At 46.3% G+C, this 21,196-nt stretch overlaps 1 protein-coding gene across 4 annotated transcripts in view; it reads left to right on the plus strand.

Annotated features, from left to right (window-relative positions):
- Positions 1-21,196, plus strand: part of Arhgap10 (Rho GTPase activating protein 10) — a 262,769-nt gene that overhangs the window by 229,126 nt on the left and 12,447 nt on the right. For all 4 annotated transcript variants that reach the window (XM_085843806.1, XM_085843807.1, XM_021169585.3 and 1 more), the window contains one exon: positions 6,131-6,290. In XM_085843806.1, coding sequence (XP_085699932.1) covers positions 6,131-6,290 — 160 coding nt within the window. The remainder of the gene's footprint in view (positions 1-6,130; positions 6,291-21,196) is intronic.

Genomic DNA, 21,196 nt, shown 5'->3' on the forward strand with positions numbered 1-21,196 from the left:
TCCCTGGGCTGGTGGTGCTAGGTTCTCTAAGAAAGCAGCCTGAGCAAGCCATGGGGAGCAAGCCAATAAGCAGCACTCTTCCTTGGCCTCTGCATCTTTTCCTGTCTCCGTTTTTCCTGCCTGCTTGAGATCCTGTTCTGGTTTTTCTAATGATGCATTTATGTGGAAGTAGAAGTCAAATAGACCATTTCTTCCCCTGGTTGCTTTGGTAATGGTGTTTCATCACAGAGGTAGTAACTTGCATAGCAAGTCTTCAGGACTCCAGCTCATTCCTCGGTCCCTCTACACCACCACCACCACCACCACCACCACCACCACCACCAACAACAACAACAACGAATCCTACTGACTAGTGAAATGCACCTGCCTCTGGCATACCTTCCTATCTCAGTTTTAGTGGAACTTTTCTTCTCCCTTCCTTGTCTTTACTGAGTTCTGCCGACTTGCAGTGCCTGAAAGTCTCCTGGATTCAATCTCACGATCATGTTGCTCTCTGCAATCCCTGCAGTGACATCTTTGCAGCTGTAGGTGAATTCAGATGCCCTAGTGTGGTCCCGTTTTTTGTTTTTTGTTTTTTGTTTTTTCTCTTTCTGCCGGGGGGGGGGGGGGGCACACTCTAGCCAAATCCAATGACTTAACAGCTCTGAAAGCTGCCAGGCTCTCACCTGTCTTTCAGCTCCGATGTTTCTCTTCAGAGCCTCCGAGTCTGGCAGTAATTTCTCCTTATTCTGTTGCATGTCTCCCACATGTCTTCCAGCCCTCCCACTGTCAGGTTTTAAAACTCGTTATTCTTGAGTCTCAGAGCTCCTTGAGAGAGTCCCATTATGCAAATGCCACCTTTTGCTCTGTTTATTATCAGCTGTCTCCCATGTTAAATGTGAGCACCTTTGGGCTGGGAACTGATTTTTTTTAATTAATTAATTTTTTATTAGATATTTTCTTTATATACATTTCAAATGCTATCCCGAAAGTTCCCTATACCCTCCCCTCTCCTGCTCCCCTACCCATCCACTCCCACTTGTTGGCCCTGGCATTCCCCTGTACTGGGGCATATAAAGTTTGCAATACCAAGGGGCCTTTCTTCCCAGTGATGACTGACTAGGCCATCTTCTTCTACATATGGAGCCAGAGATATGAGCTCTAGGGGTACTGGATAGTTCCTATTGTTCCACCTATAGGGTTGAGAACTCCTTCAGCTCCTTGGGTGCTTTCTCTAGCTTCTCCATTGGGGGCCCTGTGTTCCATCTTATAGATGACTGTGAGCATCCACTTCTGTATTTGCCAGGCACTGGCATAACCTCATACGAGACAGCTATAACAGGGTCCCTTCAGCAAAATCCGTGTCTGGGTTTGGTGGCTGATTATGGGATGGATCCCCGGGTGGGGTATTCTCTGGATGGTCCATCCTTTCTTCTTAGCTCCAAACTTTGTCTCTGTAACTCCTTTCATGGGTATTTTGTTCCCTATTCTAAGGAGGAATGAAGTATCCACCTATTTGTCTTCCCTCTTCTTGATTTTCTTGTGTTTTGCAAATTGTATCTTGGGTGTTCTATGTTTCTGGGCTAATATCCACTTATCAGTGAGTGCATATCTAATGACTTCTTTTGTGATTGGGTTACCTCACTAAGGATGATATCCTCCAGATACATCCATTTGTCCAAGAATTTCATAAATCCATTGTTTTTAACAGCTGAGTAGTACTCCATTGTGTAAATGTACCACATTTTCTGTATCCATTCTTCTGTTGAGGGGCATCTGAGTTCTTTTCAGCTTCTGGCTATTATAAATAAGGCTGCTATGAACATAGTGGAGCATGTGTCCTTATTACCAGGGAACTGTTATTTTAACTGTTAAGTTTTGTCCATGATGTGCCTGGTGAGTAGTCAGAAGGGCAGGAAATTGGAGATATTTGTGGTCGGGAAGGGATGCATGAGACGGAGCAACTTCTAGCCAGTCTTCTGAGAATACATTGAAAATTTTAGATCCCTTATTCTCTGCTGAGTCTTGGAAGCTCGTTTCGTGTCCATGATCTTCCTTGTAACAGAGAGCACATTGCATTTCCCCAAGTCTCTTGATTTTTGTCTGGCAACACACTGCTTGTAAAGAGTTACCAAGCCTGAGACATGGTTTCCACCCTCCAAACATCTATGATGGGAGTTGGGTGGCAGTCAAGGTTAGGCTGTGAAGCCATTGTGTGGCAGCAAAATACCAAACTGATGCTGCTTTCGTTGAGAAAGGAGAGTGTGCAAACTGGTGTTGGCAAGTGTTTGGTGGAGGTCAGGTTTAAGTTGGGTGTTCCTGTTGTCCTTGGTGACTGTTCAAAACAGAAATTTGTTAGTATCATTTTTGTTCTTTCTATTCACAGGACACTTGAGAGTGGAGGGTTGCCTTACTGAAAGAAGTGAGAGGTGAAAAGGATCAGAGCCAGGCTGGGGCTGGGACCCTGTGGTAGAGAGCTCGCATGGCATGTACGGGACCCAGGTTCAGCTCATAGCAAATGAACAATTAAGTTGTCTGCTCCTAGTTCTCAATTATAAATTAATCTTGTAAGAGGTAAAGCTCAGGCTTTAGAAATCACTGAACACACAAGCTTAGGTGAGAACTTGATAATGTACCTACTTGCAAACACAATGATCTGACTCCATCCCAGAGCACATATTGAAAGAACAATCTGGGCATGCTGGCATATGCTTGCAATTCCAGGACAGAGCAAGCATATAGACAGGTGGATCCCCTGGCTTCCTGGCCTTCCAGCATAGACTTTTTTGTGCAATTTCAAGCCTGTGAGAGACCCAGTCTCAAAGGGTCTCAAAGGCTTCTGAGAACACCTGCTGTGGGCCTCCATCTTCCACATACAAATATATTGACAGGCCACACTACTAGGAGAAATTGTGAACAGAATTTTGGGGCATGGCTATCAGCCTGACTATTGACGTACATGATGGTTGTGATTCAGGTTTTTCTTGTTTACAGTGATTTTTGCCCAGTAGACAGACTCATTCCTGGACAGGACGGGGAGAGGGATGTTACTGGCTGGAAACATGGAGCGAGGTGTCTTCATTTGATCAGTCTGCAAACATTCCTTTCCACCCCTGTTATTCTCACCTGAGGGCTCAGATTGCCACTGTTTGGCAGACAGGAAGACAGTTCTCTTAATAGAATGTGGTTCAGCTCGCTGAAAGACAGTTTGTGCTGTCAGTCTGCCTGGGGAAAGGATCAGAGGCAATGTAAATGAGCTTCTGTATCTGGTGGTAAAAACACCCCAGGCATGCTTTTAAAGTAAGACCTCTGCTCTCAGGCTCCTCAAACCTGCTTCTCACCCACCCCTGTTTCCCTGGTTAGAGGGAGTCAGGAGCAGGCTGGTCCCAGACCCTCCACAGCCACTTTTGCTGTGTTAGGCACTGCCCAGGTGACAATGAATGACACTGGAGGAATGGCAGTCTAGGTATCCTTGGCTTCTGGAAGCCAGGAAACCCAACTGCTTGTGTCCCTCTCACTGCTCTGCACCAGGAGATGCCTACCTGGGCTCTTGTAGCTGAGTTCACATTGGTAATTGTCCTGAAGGTCAGCTGTGCTAAGGATACTTAACTTTGCTGTAGACAGAGCCCTGTCGAGAAGCCAATTAATGGGCGAGGTGAGGAGTTTGGTGGACTTACAGTTTGGAGGGATACACACAGTCATCCTGGTGGCATGAAACACCAGGTGGTAGGAGCCCCTCTTAGGTTCAGGTTGGGGGGAGCCCACCTTAGATTCATTGTATCCCCCATCAGAAAGCAAAACCTCATGATCAGGCCCCAGCCATCTGTTTCTTCCAGCAAGGCCCCCCCTCTTAAAGGCTCCATAACAAACGTATCTGCAGGAGAAGGAACTTCACAAACAAGTCATAGAAACTCTCGCCTCCTCTTTCTGGTCTGTGTGTAGTCCAGGCGAGCTTGAACTCACTGTGTATGGAGCCCAGCTTGGATATCTACATGAATTCTCGGCCTCCAAGCGCCTGGAGTGCCGATGTAGCTGTGCAGCACCACACCAGCCAAGTCCCTCTCAGCTCTGTAGAGTGGTGGTAGCTCAGGACACAAATGTGTGCATGCTCGCTCACTCGCGTGCAGAAGAGAACTGGAGTTGAGCTTGCTAGGCACAGGAAGTGCCAGTCCTTCTTTCAAAGGGAACTCCATTCTAAAAAGAATTGAAGCTGTGTTCTGTTGGTTTTGGTTCGCTTGCCTCCAAGTTGGCCCTAATGTCCGGACTGAGTTTCTCCGGTTACATGTTTGTGCCGAAGGGCTATTGAAAAAGTGGCTTAGCTAAAAGAAAAAACAAGCAATATTCTAGGATTTGTGTGGAGGGCAGGACAAGACTTTGCAAGGAGGTGCAGCCCAGGGAGAGGACCTGCACAGTCCACTTTCTCTGCAGGGCTCTCTGATGGGTTCTCTCGGAGCTGTTTCCTTCAACTGGCCTTCTTGTTACACGATGCTACCAACTTCTGTAAACACACTGGAAATCCAATGTCTCCCCAGGCATCTCTGTCCAGTCAGTTATTTCTGATGCTTACTTAATGCCCTAATCTAGCTTTTCCTATCTCTTTCCTAAGACACACTCACTTAGCCTGAGTCGGGTCAGGAGTCAGTAAGATTTATTTTCGTCACTCACTTTTCAAGACTTAAATTCCAACAGCTAGCTTACTCAGGGCCCAGGATTTGTCTTGTGCTTCATTTTGGGAGGAATTGTTGTTTTTCTGAGATGGTTTTCTGAGAGTGAGTTTTCTTCCAACCTTGGCATTTATGTGTAAACTCTGCACCTCAAACCCAGGATGGGGTACTGTGTGTGGGTTCAGGACACTTGAGCTTTTGTTGGCTGGGGTTGTAGACCTCCATTTGCTGCTGTGGTAGCGTTGGGCAATTGCTATGGCCCATCACCAGGAAAATCAAGGCCATGTTAGTGCTGTTTCCCTAGAACTGCTTCCTCTGCAAGTCACCTGGGGAAGTCAATATTTAATAAGTTCTTTGGGCAGAAAGGGCAGCGCTCGGCCTGGTGCCATTCCAGTGTGTTTATAGACAAACCTGGAATCATCATGGAAGTGAGAAGGCCAGCTGAGGGAACAGCTCCTTTGGGAAGTTCTTTTGTGCATTTGCCATGTCCTACAGAAGCTGATAATGTGCACAATGGATAATAAACATAGTTTGTAAGATGGTATAAATCACACACCTCACTAAGGACCTGCGTCTTAGTTGTGGTTTGCATTCATCCCCTGCAGTTACTGCAGGACCCCGATCAGTGACATCTCTTTGGTGTTCACGGGCATGTGGGAACTCCTTCACATCTGGAATGTTGATAAGTTGGACCATTAGAAGTCATATCTAAGGTAGCTGCTTACGTCCCTTAACGTCCCTTTTCTTATGTACTCGGTGTGAAGGAATGCACAGGGACAGGCTCTGATGGCTGTGTGCTACTCTGGCCTGTCCTGACTTTGTTAGTGGCTTGGATCTGGCGTCTTTTTAGGCCGAGCATCCATTGTGGCTACATAAAAGGCACTTGTTTCCCATTCAGTCTGACTAGTTATTTTCTTTTCTTCACTCTTCATGGGGGGGGGGGGTATCATGTATGTGTTAGTCGGCTTTCTGTTACTACAATAAACACCTAGGATAAGCCAGTTTAAATGGAGAGAAGGTTTACATTGGTTCACAGTTTTAGAGTCTTAAATCATGACTTTGTTTTTAGGCTGGGGGGGGGGGGCAGCAATAGAGCACATGTGGTAGAGATAGTTGTTACCTCTTGGCTGCCAAGAAGGCAGGGAGAAGGGGTTAAGGTCCCCTTGCCCGCTTTAAGGACCAGGTAAACATTTCAGATGGTTGTACTTCTTAGGGTTTCTGCCTCTTTTCAGTAGTGCCATTAGCTGGGAACCAGGCTGATAACTGATGGGTCTTTGGAAACATTCAATATCCACACTATAACAGCTCTGAGTCTTTGTTTTGTTTTTTCAAACAACAAACAAACAAAAAAGCAAATCCACAGGTGCAAACCTTCCAAAGTGTCCACGCGCTCCCAGGCTGAGCTGGAAAGGTGATTTTGAAGTTAATGTGATTGAGTTCTTTCTTTCTTCTTGGTTGGTTTGAACACCAATGCCTTTTCCCTCTAGGTGACAGTCCCAGCCCTCTCAAGGAGGATCCCCCCAGCAGCAGTCAGGACTCTCTCTCCACCCCGTCTCCCACAACGTCAGCTGCCCATGGGCCTCCTGGACTAGACAGAAACCACCTAGCAGCAGACGGAGGGAACTGTGGAGATGCCGCCGCCACCACGTAAGTTGCTGTGCTCTGGAGTGGTGGTGGAGGAAGGAAAGACATCACGGTTTGGCCAGTAACCACCCAAGCCATTAAATCCCAGGACACAGCCTAACTGGCCAGCTGCCCAAGGGAGGTGGCAAGGCAAAATCTTTGTTGAACATGCCTTTGTGTTTCCTGGCTGGAAGGGGACGGGTGTGGCTTCCAGAGTTCAGGTTGTGGTAGTTTGGGGCCGTGAGAAGGAAGTGTCCTTCCCCCTCTCAGCAGAGCTCCCACTAGTTCTGCAAACACAGGATGGGGGTGCTCACACTTCCATGGGCTGTCTCTGAAGACTGACCTAGAGTTCAGGTAAGTGAGTCTTTGGTTGTTACTAGGTTCACATTCTGTTTGACATCATAGCTTCTTGCCTAATAGAGACTTGGTAACTGACTGATACCTCACTTCGCCTCCTTGTGTGTACATCATCAGCAAATGATACAAGCAGAAAACCTTGAGCTTGTTTGATTACATGGGGTTTTCTCTTACAGTGCTGATGGCACCTGAGGGATCATGGTAGGACAGGGGATACTGAACCTACAGAGAGCATCCGAGGGCTCTGAGGAGACAAAACAGATTTATTAGTCAATCAAATTACAACCAAAATATATTTATAATTCACCCAGAGAGCATTAAAAAATTTTAAACTAAAAATTGCTTAAAATAGATTATAGATAATGATGTCATCTGACCCTAGCTGAGCATTCTGGGGCTTTAAATGGATTGGAAAGCGTTCTTCACATTACTTGGCTTTTTATAGCCTCAGCTGGATTCATATGAAATCATTATGATCTTATTAAGTATTAAGAGAGGCTGGGAGGAATTTGGCATGCTGAAATTTTGGGATGACCTTTAGGTGTCAAAAAGCTGACCTGAAATCAGAGTGAAACTCCCAAGTTTGCATATTCATTTTCTAGAGGTGTGTGTGTGTGTGTGTGTGTATTTATGTGTATGTGTGTATGTGCATTGGTGTGTGCAAAGAATGTGCATGTACACCCCACCCAAGATTGTTTTAATTATCTGTGCTGAGGATTATGTATTGTGGCTTCAATCATGGCTACTGAAATATTTTTGTCACCTTTCTTGTGTATCAGCAATAAAAGTCCCTTTGGTGTTGCTGTGGTACCCAGCGTCTAGTCCTGGCTGCACTAGGGTTGAAGTTAGTCTGTGTGCTTCTTAGTGAAGTCCAGATCCCTAGCTCCTTCCGTGATTGCAGATCTAAGTCAGTGAAGTCAAGTTTAGTTAGCTATTGCTCTTCCATCGTGGTTCTGCAGGACAGTGACATTCTGAGGCATGGAACAGCCATTGCTCAACTCAACACATTCAGGCCCAACACGAGGACAGCATGAGATGTTTCCTTATAAATCAAAGGAAGAGTGAATTCCCCAGCTTCCTATTCATGCACATTTGAAAATGTCGCTCGAAGTACTCTGCCTTGCGAGCCGGTCTGGGGGTGGGGTTGGAGAGCAGAGGAAGCAAGCGGGGAAGGGTTGTGCTGTCATCGAAGTGCATCCCACTCAGGGTCTTGAGCTGCTTTTCTTCTTATGCTGTGCATTAGATAGATGTGGGTGAGAGTCCTTCCAGTGTATGTGTGAAAGGATTGCCTTGGGCTGGGGAGATCACTCAGTTGGTAAAATATTATTTTCTGTGTGAGCTTGAGGACCTGAGTTCAGTCCCCAGAACCCATATAAAAAAGCTAGGCGCTGCCTGCACAGACGGGAAGAAGGGAACGCAGGGCTTGCTGGCCAGGCAGCCAGGCGTAATCGTCCAGTGAGAGACTCAGCAGACAAGGAGGAACAACAATACCTAACTTGGTTTTCACAAGTGTACATGTAGGCATACCTGCATGTATTCTCTCTCACACACACACATGCACACACACACACAGAGGCACGAACACACACTTTACTGGCTTCTATCAGCTCAGATTATCTTTGCTATACAGATAAATGCTTCTTTTTTTTCTCTCTTTTTAAAAATAGGTATTTATTTCATTTACACTTCCAATGCTATCCCAAAAGTCCCCCCTACCCCCCCCCCCACTCCTCCACCCACCCACTCCCACTTCTTGGCCCTGGTGTTCCCCTGTACTGGGGCATATAAAGTTTGCACGAACAATGGGCCTCTCTTTCCACTGATGGCCGACTAGGCCATCTTCTGATTCATATGCAGCTAGAGACACGAGCTCCGGGGGGTACTGGGTAGTTCATATTGTTGTTCCACCTGTAGGGTTGCAGATCCCCTGAACTCCTTGGGTACTTTCTCTAGCTCAGTGAACACACTTCAGAACCACCATCTACTCCCAAACTGGGGTGTGGCTCAATGGTAGCATGTGCTAATCAGGCTCTGTTTATTTTAAGAAACATTTTTTTTAATGCCCACTCTCCTGGGCCCCATCCCATGACTATGATCCAGTGGGCCTTAGAAGAGGGTGGAAAGCTTGTGTTGCTAACGGACTCTAAGGTGATGCTTCGTGATCAGTTGCCTGGATCTCTGGGCCTCTTTTCTTGATTCCACCCTGGACTGATGGCGTTTTTCTTTTTTTAAATCCCAATTGTGCTATCACCAAAATGGTTGCCAGTATGTGGAATATGCTGTTCTAGCTGGGCTGCCTTGTCTGGCCTCCAGGAGAAGGAGGCACCTAGCCTTGCAGAGACTTGAGGTGCTAGGGTGTGTGTGTGGGGTGGGGGGATGCCTGGGAGGCCCTTACCTGATTGGAGGAGAAGAGGAGGGGAAAGGCTAGGGATTGTGGGAGAGCATGACTAGGAGAGGGGCATTGAGCTGGATGTAAACTAAATAAGTAAAAAAAGAAAAAATTAAATTAAAAAAGGAATAGCAAATTTAGTGAATGAAAGCTCTCTCTTTCTCTCTCCCTCTCTTTCACACACACACACACACACACACACACACACACACACACACACACACACTCGTTTGATTTTACCAAGGAAGGCTCAGGAGCCAGATACTGGGGTGAAAATCTGCTAGCTCAGAGAGGCAGAGAAAGCGCCCAGCTGATCTTTCTACACTCCTGACATCCCAGAAGGAAAAAGCAGCTCACGGACCCTCTTTTCTCTTTACCTTGTCTTTATGGTCATTCCTGTCGGACGGTACCTTCTCTGCCTCTTGACCTAGGGCTGACTTTAGCTCTTGGATTAAAAATTTGTGCTAGGGCTGAGCCACAACTCCACTCCTTGTTTACAATAAACAGAAGGTCTTGGGTTAAAGGTTTATGCTAGGGCTGAGCCACACCACAGCAAGGTTTTCCGTTCATAATCTTGGGGTTCACAGTGTGATGTCCCTCTGAGGAGTAAGATTAAGGTAAGTGGGCTCTTCCTGTTTTGTTAACATGTTTTTTGATTGACACAAATGGTTGCCTGTCATTATTGTGTGCAGTAGGTATTTCAGCATGTCTCTAACATGTATAAGGTCAGTTTAGATTATTCGTGTGCTCATCCCCTCATGCATCTGTGGTGCAGGGTTCCATATAGTCTGCACTGACTCCACTGACTCCTGAGATATGTAGCTGAACAGTTATCCTGCCGTACTACAGACAGAAGTTAGTCCTCTTGGGCATCTGCTCTCTTAACAGTCCTTAATCTTTGTCCCCTCCCCCAGCTTCTAGTCATGTTTTTGTGTGAAATCATCAATTTTTAGCATACTTGTATTAATGAGAGTATGCTGGTTTTGTTTGTTTGTTTGTTTGTTTTTAATGGTCCAGACCAGCATACTCCTTGGTCTCCCAAGGGCCTGCATGTATCTCCTGCACACTTAGATTTCCTGCTTTAGATAGATCTCTATATGTTTGCTCATAGCCCAACCTGTCTTCAGCATCTAGCTTAATCTTCACCTCCAGGGCGCAGAGTCTCACCATGCAGTCTTCTTTCTTGAACATCTGATTTATCATTAACACAGCAGTGCCTCTGGTTTGTCCTTTTGTTTACATTTACATTTATTTGGTGTGTGTGTGTGTGTGTGTGTGATATTTACTCTTTAATTTCCCTCACTGATAATTATTTCCCTATAAAAAGCTCCTTTGGAAGACCCCATTTCCAATCTGGATATCACCGCATAACTCTTACGCTATTAAGTCTGATTTCTTCTGTCCATCGTCCTTCCATCTGGAGAAAGGCGTCCATCGTCCTTCCATCTGGAGAAAGGCGAGAACCACTTCCTGAGGCTTTCCACGGCATTAGTCTGTGCTTCCTCTTTCTAGCATTTTTCTTTATATTTGTAAATTTGGTTCCCAGTGTCACTTCCTGTCTTTTGTTCTTACCTCCATTTCTACATACCAGATGTGCAGTACCAACTATAGTAGTGAAATGAGCTGATTCAAGCCAGATTAGAGTGTATGTAAACAGTGGTTTGTAGGAAACCACTGGAATGGGTTTACTGGTCCCAAGGAACAAGGCTAGTGAAGTCACAAAGGGGAGAGAGACAGAGGGGAAGGGGAAGAGAAATAGAGAAAAAAGAGGGGAAAAAGAGGGGAGAGACAGAGAGGAGGGGGAAGAGAAATGGGGAAAAAAAGAGGGGAGAGATGAAACGTATGGATTATCTAAAGAAGAGCCTCTGGGGGAAGGGCAGCCCAGCTCCTGGTCTGGGAAGTTCAGGGTTGCGGGCAGGATATGCCAGGTAGAGACTGAGGGATGCTGGGAGAACCTGGAGGCCAGGTCTGCTTTGGTATTTAAAATATGCACCTCAGCTGTTTGTGTAGGGTCTCAGTACCCACAAGTAGGCTCTTAGTAAGCTGATCAAGTTTCTTTTCAGTCAAAATTTCTATGGGGCCATTAAAGCAACACAAAGCCTTAAGAAGGTGGTGCTGCCTGGTTTTCAACTAGGATATTGACAGATTTTGAAGGTCCCTTCCAGAACTAATGCTTATCCCAGTTCCTGAAGAATGAAACCCAGCTGCATGTAGGTCAGGTAGTGTTTGCAACGCTATACAAAACCATCCTATCTCTGCAGCGTTATACAGAAATGCTGTATCCTCAGTTATACAGAAACACGGCATCCTCAGACTCTGAAAGGCAGGTTGACAGAGGAGCACCCACAGCAGCTGTGATTCTGACCTGTGCAGTGTGTAAATGCAGCTACAGCCTCTGGCAGGTAGGAAGCAATGCGGCAGAATGCGATTTCTTGGGCTTTTTCTGATGTGTATGACTGGTGAGTTATTATTCACTGACGTCAGTCCATCCAAAGCGATTACTTACCTGGACACTTGGTGAGGTGACAGACAGGTGACTTCATTGCCAGTGAAGAGTTGCTAGCCCAGGCTCCTCGGAGGACATGACATCATAGGTCAAGGTATTTCAAATGTCCCAAAGTCATTCTCCCCCATCCCCCAATAAAGTAATTTTCTCTCAACTGGTTTTCTTCTATTGTAATTGATGGAGCTGGGTCCTTGACAAGTAATTCTTTTAGGCTCCCTGCACAGAAGAAAAATTCTTTTAAGAAATACCAGGTATTGCTCTCTGCTTTCTCACTAGTTTGCTAATAAGAAGGCATGGCCTCATGGTCTGCTCTACTCCAGATGGCTGTGTCCCATGATGCCTCTTTTCTGCCTGGGTGTGTTGGCACCTATGGTTCCTCTCTCTCGCAGTCAGGGTTTCTGTTCCTGCACAAACATCAGGACCAAGAAGCAAATGGGGAGGAAAGGGTTTACTCAGCTTACACTTCCACATAGCTGTTCATCACCAAAGGAAGTCAGGACAGGAATTCACACAGGGCAGGAACTTGGAGGCAGGAGCTGATGCAGAGGCCATGGAGGAATGCTGCTTATTGGACTACTTCCCCTGGCTTGCTGCACTTGCTTTCTTATAGAACCCAGGACTACCAGCCCAGGGATGGCACCACCCACAATGGGCTTGGCCTTCTCCCTTTGATCACTAATTGAGAAAATGCCTTACAGCTGGATCTCACAGAGGCATTTCCTCAAGGGAGGCTCCTTTCTCTGTAATAATCCCAGCTTGTGTCAAGTTGACATGCAAAACCAGCCAGGATACTCTCACCTGGGGCATTTGCAGGTCCCCAGAGCAAAAATGCTTCCTGCGTGCCGAGACACTTGGTTTTGGCTGTTGGGAATAGTAATACATTCTCAAAATAATAGTACATGCTTTTAACTGTTGAGCTTTCTCTCCAGCACACCATTAAAACATAGTTTGATTCTTTGAGAGTTTTGTACCATGTATTTTGATCATACACACCCCTCCCCACTACCTCTTGCCAAATCCACTGTGCATTTACTACCCACCCAACAATTATGTCCTCCTTAAAACAACAAACAAGCAAAAAGCCATGCAGTCCACTTGTGGTGCTCATTTATTCTTAGGTATGTTGCCATGCACTGGACTGTGGTTGGTCTACCAGGGGCAGGATCCTTAAAGCAAAGCAAGTCTCCTTTTCCCAGCTGCTAAAGGTGCTGGCACTCCAGCTGAGGGTGGGATTTCATACTTACCTCTCGCTCCATGCTGGGGCATTGTCTTGGCTACATCTTGTGTCTTGCATCGCCATCGAGGAGAGCTCACCTGTTCATTTGCCCTGTTGCGTCCAGGAAGCACCATTTCTGTTTAGCCATCCTCTGTCTCTTGTTCTTAGAGTCTTTCCACTCTCTCCTCATGATGGTTCCTGAGCCTTGTGAGGGGGCAGTTGATTTGGGGTTTTATTAGGGCTGAGCCTTCTACCGTCTCCTGTTCTCTGTACCTTGACAGGGTTCAATCTGCCCTTTTTTATTCTTAATGGAATAATAAGCTTTCTTTAAATGAGGCAGACTGAGGTTCCTCAGGGGCGACTACTTGGCATTTCAAATCTCTTGAATAGTTTTATTGAAGATATGAAAATGCTCTTTAGATGTGACGTATGGCTTCATATACCACAGTTCATTGTACTAGGTGCACTGGAAGTTCAGAGAAAAGAGTCAGCTCTCAATGGGCTTCTGAAGAATTGGCACATACTGAGAAATGACAGAAGCCTTTGTCTTTCCCTCTGTCCTCTGCGTGCCTGACTTGACTGTCCACTCTGTCCTTATTCGTACTTTAGTTTGCTTGATTTCTCGCTTGCCCCGTTTTATGCGGTGCTGAAGATTCACCCCATTCACCTGGCACATTCCAAGAAAACTCTCTACTGCTGACTTACAGCCTCAGCCCCACCTTCATATACCCAGCCCTTCTTAGACCTGGACAGGCAAGTGTTCCTAGTTGGTACTGTAGTATTTTATCCTAAAGTTGTGGTTATTGTTTCAATAGAAAATAGATTTCTTTTTCACATTTCCATTAATGGTCACAGTTAAGCATTCATTGATTTGTTTTGGTTTGTTTTGGTTTGGTTTCTTTTTGCAAGAAGGGCAAGGATGTTACATAAGTTTAAAAAGATACTAGGCAAGGGTGGTAGCTCTCAAAGGCAATGAGTTGCCCATTTTAAGTGTCCAGCAGCTTTTTTGTCTAGTGAGGAGATCATTTTTTTTCTTTTAAATGTTGGTCCTGGTTATGAAAATCTGGTGCTGGCATGGTGAAGCCTGATCAGGTCACCCCACTGGGTGGATTCAGAGAGACAAGTGTGGAAGAGCAGGCAGGAGCATCTTTCTCTGCTCTGACCCTCCCTGCAGCCTTTATGTTTCTGCTTGCTCAGCTCTTTTCTGTACCTCCAGGAGCTCTGGGATCAGAAGACATTGAGCCTTTTTGCTTTGGTGCAGGCTGGTGGCTCAGGGCTGTGGAGGTTTCCTTAGCTACCCCCCTGGTACCCTTAGGAAGCCGGGGAGGATCACATTAAGTGGGCTCTGGGTTCTGAGTAGTTTTGTAAATCATTTCATCTGAATGCTTATATCAGTGCAGTGAGGTAAAGAGAGAGTAGGACACAAAACAATAAGGCTGGCGCGTGACTGGTCAGGGATGTGGGCACAGCCGACCCCTTCTGCCTCCTGTGCCTTAGGCTGTCTGTCTTCCCCATTTGCTTCACTCCAGAGTCTGACCTGTCTAGTTGCTTGTGGGACTCTCAGGCAGTTTGTGGGTGTCAGCCCTTTACCACCTAGATTGTGAAGACCCAGCTGTCAATGCCTGTGGTTGGCAGAGAGACCATTGCCACGGTAAGCCATGCGGCTGTGGAGTATGACTACCAGAGGGGCGACACCCTTGATCCATCTGGTAGGTGCACTTACTGTCTAGCACCTCGACTGAGAAGAGGCTGCCCTGAGTGAGCCACCATCCTGAGGAGGGCCAAGGGACTGGAAACTTGGATGAGTGAGAGAGAAGCACTGTAGCTCTTTTTTTTTTTTTTTTTTTAATGAGGAATGTGCAACTTGTCTCCCATTAGTTTTAGTGAAGCTCTTAAAGCTAATCACAGGGCCTATATATGTGGCTATCAACAAACCATAAATGTCTACACAGAGACCTTGGGGGCCATAACGTGTCCTGTATAGTTCCTTGCTCCGGTGGTTTTGATAACTCTATCCTCTGTGTGTGTGTGTGTGTGTGTGTGTGTGTGTGTGTTATGTCTAACTCACGTCTTTGTGCTGTGCTGTAACTGCACATTCTAAATCTTGGAAAGTTTGAGTTTTAAATCGTTGTGTTGAAAAATGGGGTAGCGTTTTTTTTTTGCTGCTTGAGACTCCCAAGAATGAGGAAGTCTTACAGTAAAGTCTAGCCTGACTTTGGTTTTCCTTTTGCTTTCATTGTTTCTCATTGCTAAAGATTTCTCTTGCTTTGATGCCATTGTTGTGATTTATTGTTACTTCCTGCCTCTGAGTTGGTGCACTGTGACTTCAGAGTAAATGGTGTAGGGGCCTCCTTAGCCATCTCTATCAGCGGGGATACAGCTTAGGAAAAGCATTGATTGCAGTCAGCCAGGCCTCGCTTTGCAACTCTTTCTTCTTCCAAAGGTCTTAGAAAAGATTATGTAAGTTATTCAAGCAAACTGAGCTTAGCAAGATTATCCATAAAAGGCAAAGGCAAACACCTGCCCCTCCTCCCTGGCAAGCTTTCAAGGCACCACAGTTAATAAGCCCAGTTGCTGCTCTCCTGGGCTTTGCAGGCAGCCACCTGCCTCGTTTTGCTAACCCTGAGAACCCAACAGGATCTTCTTAAACTTGGCCCCAACTGGCTGTTCTGTTGGTTACATAATCTGCCCACCAAGCAGCTCGGAGATGACCTCTGTAGCCTTGGAGCAGCCCTGGATCTTGCCCTTAGGTGGAGTTGTTCAGCAGTCCCAGAGGACCAAGCCTAGCCTCCTCCTCAAGCCTTTGATGTTTGGGAATCTCCGAGAAAAGTCACATGGTGTTACATGGCCAAGACCTGGGAACCCGAGACTCATCTACCAGTTATTTGGTGTCTAATGGGTGATGGCAGTTGTCACAGTCAGCTTGATGATGAGGCATTTTTCTGTGTCTATCCTGAGTGTGGTTGTATGTTCAGGCCTCCCGTTAGTTAGCTGCTATTTTCTACAAGGAATTGAGCTGGTGGAAGCAGTCTCGTCAGGGACCCTATTGGACTGCAGCCCTCAGATCTCTAACGGCCTGTAATTTTCTGAAAGGAAGTTTCAATTCCTTTCTGTTCTGCTAGCAAAGCTTGTTTGCCCTCCATACCTGACTCCACAGAAGTCATTTAGAAGGAAGGAAATGGAGTCATTCTCTAAGATTGGATCAAAGGTGTAGCCCTAAGATGATTCTCTTATGGTGAGACCAAGAGAGCTTGCTCTGGGAGTGAACCTGATGGGTCCATGTGAGGAGATAGTTGCGGCCTTTCTCGTTCAAGGGGGAGGTTCACGAGGGATGTCCAGCATCCTCCAGGTATGACTGTATTCCTTAAGCCTGCAGGCATGGATGCTTTCTGTGCTCTCTCCCCTTCTTTGCCTACATGTTCGTGCTGCAGGGTGAGCAAGTTACTGTTGTTTGCAGTTGACTTTAATTTGATTGTCCAGCACCCTCCTTCAGAAGGGCCTGTGGGAAAGAGCCTCAGAGAGCATTAGCTGCCCCATAGATTGCCCTAGGTGTTTATAGGTCGGATTCAGACCCTACCCAGGCACTCTAGGCTTTACTGGCTCTGTAAATAAAGTTGTATTGCAACACAGTCACACTTAGTCCTTTGTGATTTGTCTGTGGCGGCTCTTTCTTCACAAGGATGCCAGAGTTGAGTCAGGTAAGACTCTGGCTTTCAAGTCCCATTTTGGAAGAAGTCAAGTGGGAATCTCTGTGGTAAACCAGTGTTTTCTTGAAAGCCTGTTTCAGTACAGAGAGTTACCTACCACCACAGTGGCCGTGTCTGTTGGATGCTGGATATTTTCTCAGCATAACCTTTATACATCATTTCTTGCCATTGAACGAAGCAGAAGTTTTCATTCTGGGTTTTGGATATTTTAGTATGCATCTGTAATCCAGTATCTGTATGTGTCTTTCACAAGATTAAACTTTTATTCTGGATAGTTTAATATCTACAGAAAAGTTATAAAAATAGAACCAAATCCTCACTCCACTGACCTTCCCTTCTTACACAGACCGCTAATACCTTTGATAAAAGACGGAATTAGCATTTATCCTATACGCGCCTTGGCTTTCAGTGAGAACAGTGACAACATACAGTTGTTTCAGGAGTGTAGTCTGGACCGGAAATGTAGCAGCAAGTAGCAAGGGATCAGCTGCTTCCCTTACAGTGCTCCTCTCTGTACCTTCCACCTGGTACATCATTTAAACTACACTGGTCCAGCCTACTGACTGTCCTCTCTTCTTTTTCTGAGAGAGCCTGACTCAGGCACAGATCAATGTAATGTGCCCATGATACATAGCCTCTGGGACTATATACCCTTGCTCTTCCATCTTGTTCCTGTCATCCATTGCAAATAGAAAGGGGAGTGTGTTTAGAGGGGTAAAACCACACACAAACCCACGGTCAGCATGGCAGCACGAGCCTTGGCATTCAGGTCTGTCTGTGGAGCAAGTGCTGTCATGCATTTGGCATGTGTGTGATTACTATTCCGTGTAGCTGTCCTTACCGTTAGCCCAGGGTCTGCCTCCTGAGTCCTCTGAGCTCAGATCGCTGGCCCTTCCTTGTGGTCTTATTCCAGCCTCTCAGAACATGCTCTCCTCTGTCTCACCCAGACATGACCTTGAGCAAATCCCTGTCACCTCTCTGGGGTTGTCCTCCAGCATGTGTCATGGGATGTTAAGGTGATGGAGATTGAGCCAGCGAATGAGTTAACATAGACAAACTGGGCCTAGCACACACACCTCACAGGGCCTGGGTGTGAATGATGAGGAAGACATGGAAGAGGGCCCCTCATTCCCTTCCTCCAGGAAGCCTTCCTGATATTCAAGAGATGTTCAATGCTTCCCTCTCTGTCCCTGTGATAGATCTGAGCAGATTGCTCCATGGCACCAGTCATGGCTACCCTAACCCCAGCCCTGCCTGACCACTTCTGGAGAACAGGCAGTATTACACTCTCGGTGGTGTCTCCAGGGCAGCCCCTGATGGGTACTTCTTTGGCCATAAGTGGATAGGGTCTGTTTTGGACTCTTCCTAACAGATGCAAAAAAATACTCCTACCTACGCCATGGGTTCTGGCAACCTCATCTCTTCTCCTTGCTGGGAGCTCATTTGGAGTGAAACAGTTCGCTTGCTGTAGAGCCCCCTCCCCCCAACACTAAGGCATGACTGGCATTTATTTTACAAAGACATTTCTCATAATCTACACATCTACATTATTTCTATTAACATTTTCAAACACTTGGTTGGGACAGCTGTTCAGGACTTAGACTGTATATTTCCCATACAACGAGAGATTATTGCACTAATGTGTAAGCTTCTACTTAGAGGCCTTGCAAATGAGGTTGTGAGAATCACGCATTCCGGAGTAGACTTTCAGTTTGATTCTACTGACATGTAGTAAGCATCTGAGACTACAGGGCATAGTCTCTCCTAATAATTTTTGAGACACCATTTCTCTGCTGTGAGTTTTAAGTTGCTCTTGTTGTCCCCCATCCTGGAACTGGCCTTCCGTTGCCAGCAGTGCTCAAAGCTGACCCATCTGCTCTGCTGAAGAAATTCTGTGGCATTTTCTGGGGACCATTTCAACTGTAAAGGCTGCAGCCCCTTCTCGCCATTTGGGAATGCTTGTGCTCTTCTGATATGAGAACCTGTTAGCATGCCGGGAGTACAGCCTCCAGTGATGAGGTTGGTTGGGCCTGCAGTGCCAATTTGTTTCACGTTACAGAATTCAACTCTGGAAGTAGACACACTGATAGCTAGCACCATTTTGTGTGTTATTTGCCACTGGGAAAATCTCTAGGATCTTTGCCTGATGTGCATACCCGTTTCTCTAAAGCAAGAATATTTATTCTCCCTATACAAGACTCTGACTCTCTCTCTCTCTCTCTCTCTCTCTCTCTCTCTCTCTCTCTCTCTCTCTCTCTCTCTCTCTCTGTGTGTGTGTGTGTGTGTGTGTGCGTGCGCGTGTACTCGCGCGTGTGTGGTCTCCTCCTGCCCTTCCCTCACTCCACCACCATGTCCCACCTACTCATGGCAACTTTGGTCGCCCCAGGAATGGTGACATAGACATCCACAATGTGTGTTTTCAGGAATATGCTCCTGAGTTTGAAATCTCCATGTGTCTTTTAGTGAAACCCTTGTTTCTCCTCGTCGCTTTCCATGAGAAGGGAACTGTTCCCTTCATCGGAGGGTGATGGTATTTACTCTTTCTTCCTCCATAGGAGAAGCTGCAGGAAGTGTGTCAACTGCAAAGTCCTTCTCTATAATTTTCCCCGTTTTGGTAAATGTGGTGAAACCACAATGTTGCTTTCAAGAAACGTGTGGGACTTAGGTACTTGATGTAATAGACCACTCCCTAGGGTTAGTGGTCTGGGCTTGCCTAGCAGAGGAGGCAAGAATTAGCTATAGGAGTGGGAAGAGGGCAGCAAAGTTTCCAGATTTCAAGTTGACAGGACTTTTCATTTGATAGAGATAGAACACTCATCTGATGTTCAATTACTCTCACGTCACCAATCCTCTTCATTATTTAACCCAGAGACTCTTAGCCAGGTTCTCATGTGAACCCTGAACTACACAAAGGTGACTGGGATGGCCATTCCTAGAGTTCCCAGTGAGGGTGGCCATTCCTAGAGTTCCCAGTGAGGGTGGCCAATCCCAGAGTTCCTGGTGAGGGTGAGCATTCCTAGAGTTCCCGACGAGGGTGGCCATTTCTAGAGTTTCCCTGTGATAATATGGCTAAGAACCATGGAGGGTCTAAAGTTCTGTTGTGTTTGCATGCTGTTGAATTAGCCTGCCAGGTAGGTGTGTGGATCCTGGCAAAAGATGCAGGAGTCCCAGCCCAGAGCCCCTGACAGGCAGAACATTAGTACTTCTTGTCCCATGTCTGCAGGGGTAGAGCAGGGGCCAGGTCTTGCACGCGCCTGACTTGCCAGCAAAGAACGATGCTGCAACAGGATCCTTCTGCACACGTTTATTAGGAGAGCTTGATTGCAGAGGTGAAGTGACCCCAAGCCCAGAACTGGTGCTGCTTATATAGGCCTAGGAGAGGCGTGTCTCACACCCAGATTGGTTATGCATGGGTTATGCTTACCACCTCATTTGCATGTCTACATCTGATTGGTTAACTTGTCTCTCATCTGATTGGTTAATTCTCAAAGCCTCATCTTGGCAAAAAAAAAAAAAAAAACCTTTACTGCCTATGTATGCGTGGTGGCCAGCGTTAGCCAGCGCCACCCTGCAACGGCACATGTGGCTTCCCACAGCCAGGCAATAGCTGTGAAGTATTAGAGAGGACTCCGGGTCCTCGAGAAACAGGAGTCTTATTTGATGGATGAAACCGGCTCTTTGCTCCAGAGAGTCACAGTCTCTGCTGTCTCCAAGCCCATTTCCCCTACAGATATTCCCAAAAACCTAGTCCACAACCAAGGTGTCCAGATGATTGGATGTGCAGAGGCATAAAGAGGCCCAGGGAGAAGGATTTCCCACCAGATACATGGGCAGAACTGCACTAGATGAGAGCAGAGATGGCTACATTAGGTTCATAGGAGACTCAGGACCCAGGTGGGACACTGCTGTGCCTGCCATCCCAGAGAACCTGGTAGCTCTCCCTCAGAGTGTGTTAACTGCACAAAACAAAGTTTTATTATGACAGTTCCCACAATATATAAGATGTACTTCAGCCTTGTTTCCTGTCAGTACTTTCTCTCACCCTGTCTCCCTTCTTCTGTTCCTCCAACAGCCCCACAGTTTACTTTTCCCTCCCCCTTCAAGATGGTTTAAAGAAGTGGGTGGGAATAACAGAAATTCTCCTGGGAGATTTTTTTTTCTCCACTAATTTGGAGGGAAAGTAGGTAGGGCATTTGAAAGAATTAAGTATTAAAGTTGTAAGGCATATTACAATAAGCAAATTAACTAAAATCTGGGTGGTACATAATGAATACAATATCTATGGTTTTAGGAGGGTGGTTCTTTAAAAAGCTAGCCGATGAAGGTGAATTGTACCATGGGCCGCGCCTGGAGTCCTGTTTGTGAACTTGTGGAGTGGAGTGGTTTTATTTGCCTGTTTAATGCCTTATTCCACTCTTTCTGAGTGGATAGCGTTGCTGCTTCTCTTCTGCCATGCAGATCTCCTCTCATCAACGTTTCCCATTCTCCAAGAGCCTCAAGCTCTTTCCTGGACACTGTTTCCAGACTTGCATTTTGCAGTTATTTATGAGCCTAACAACCCACAGAAATCTGTGCCTGTGGAAGTTTAAATGAGAGCGGCCTGCATATATGTGAACAGTTTAGGAGGAAGAGCTGTTTGGGAAGGGCTAGGAGTTATGGCCTTGTTGCCGGAGGTGTGTCCCTGAAGGGTGGATTTGAGGTTTCCAAAGCCCACACCAGGTCCAGTCTCCTTCTCTGTGTGGGGCTCCAGTTTGC

Source organism: Mus caroli, unplaced genomic scaffold (assembly GCF_978045245.1).
Source record: "Mus caroli unplaced genomic scaffold, Mus_caroli_1 scaffold_10, whole genome shotgun sequence".
NCBI lineage: Eukaryota > Metazoa > Chordata > Mammalia > Rodentia > Muridae > Mus > Mus caroli.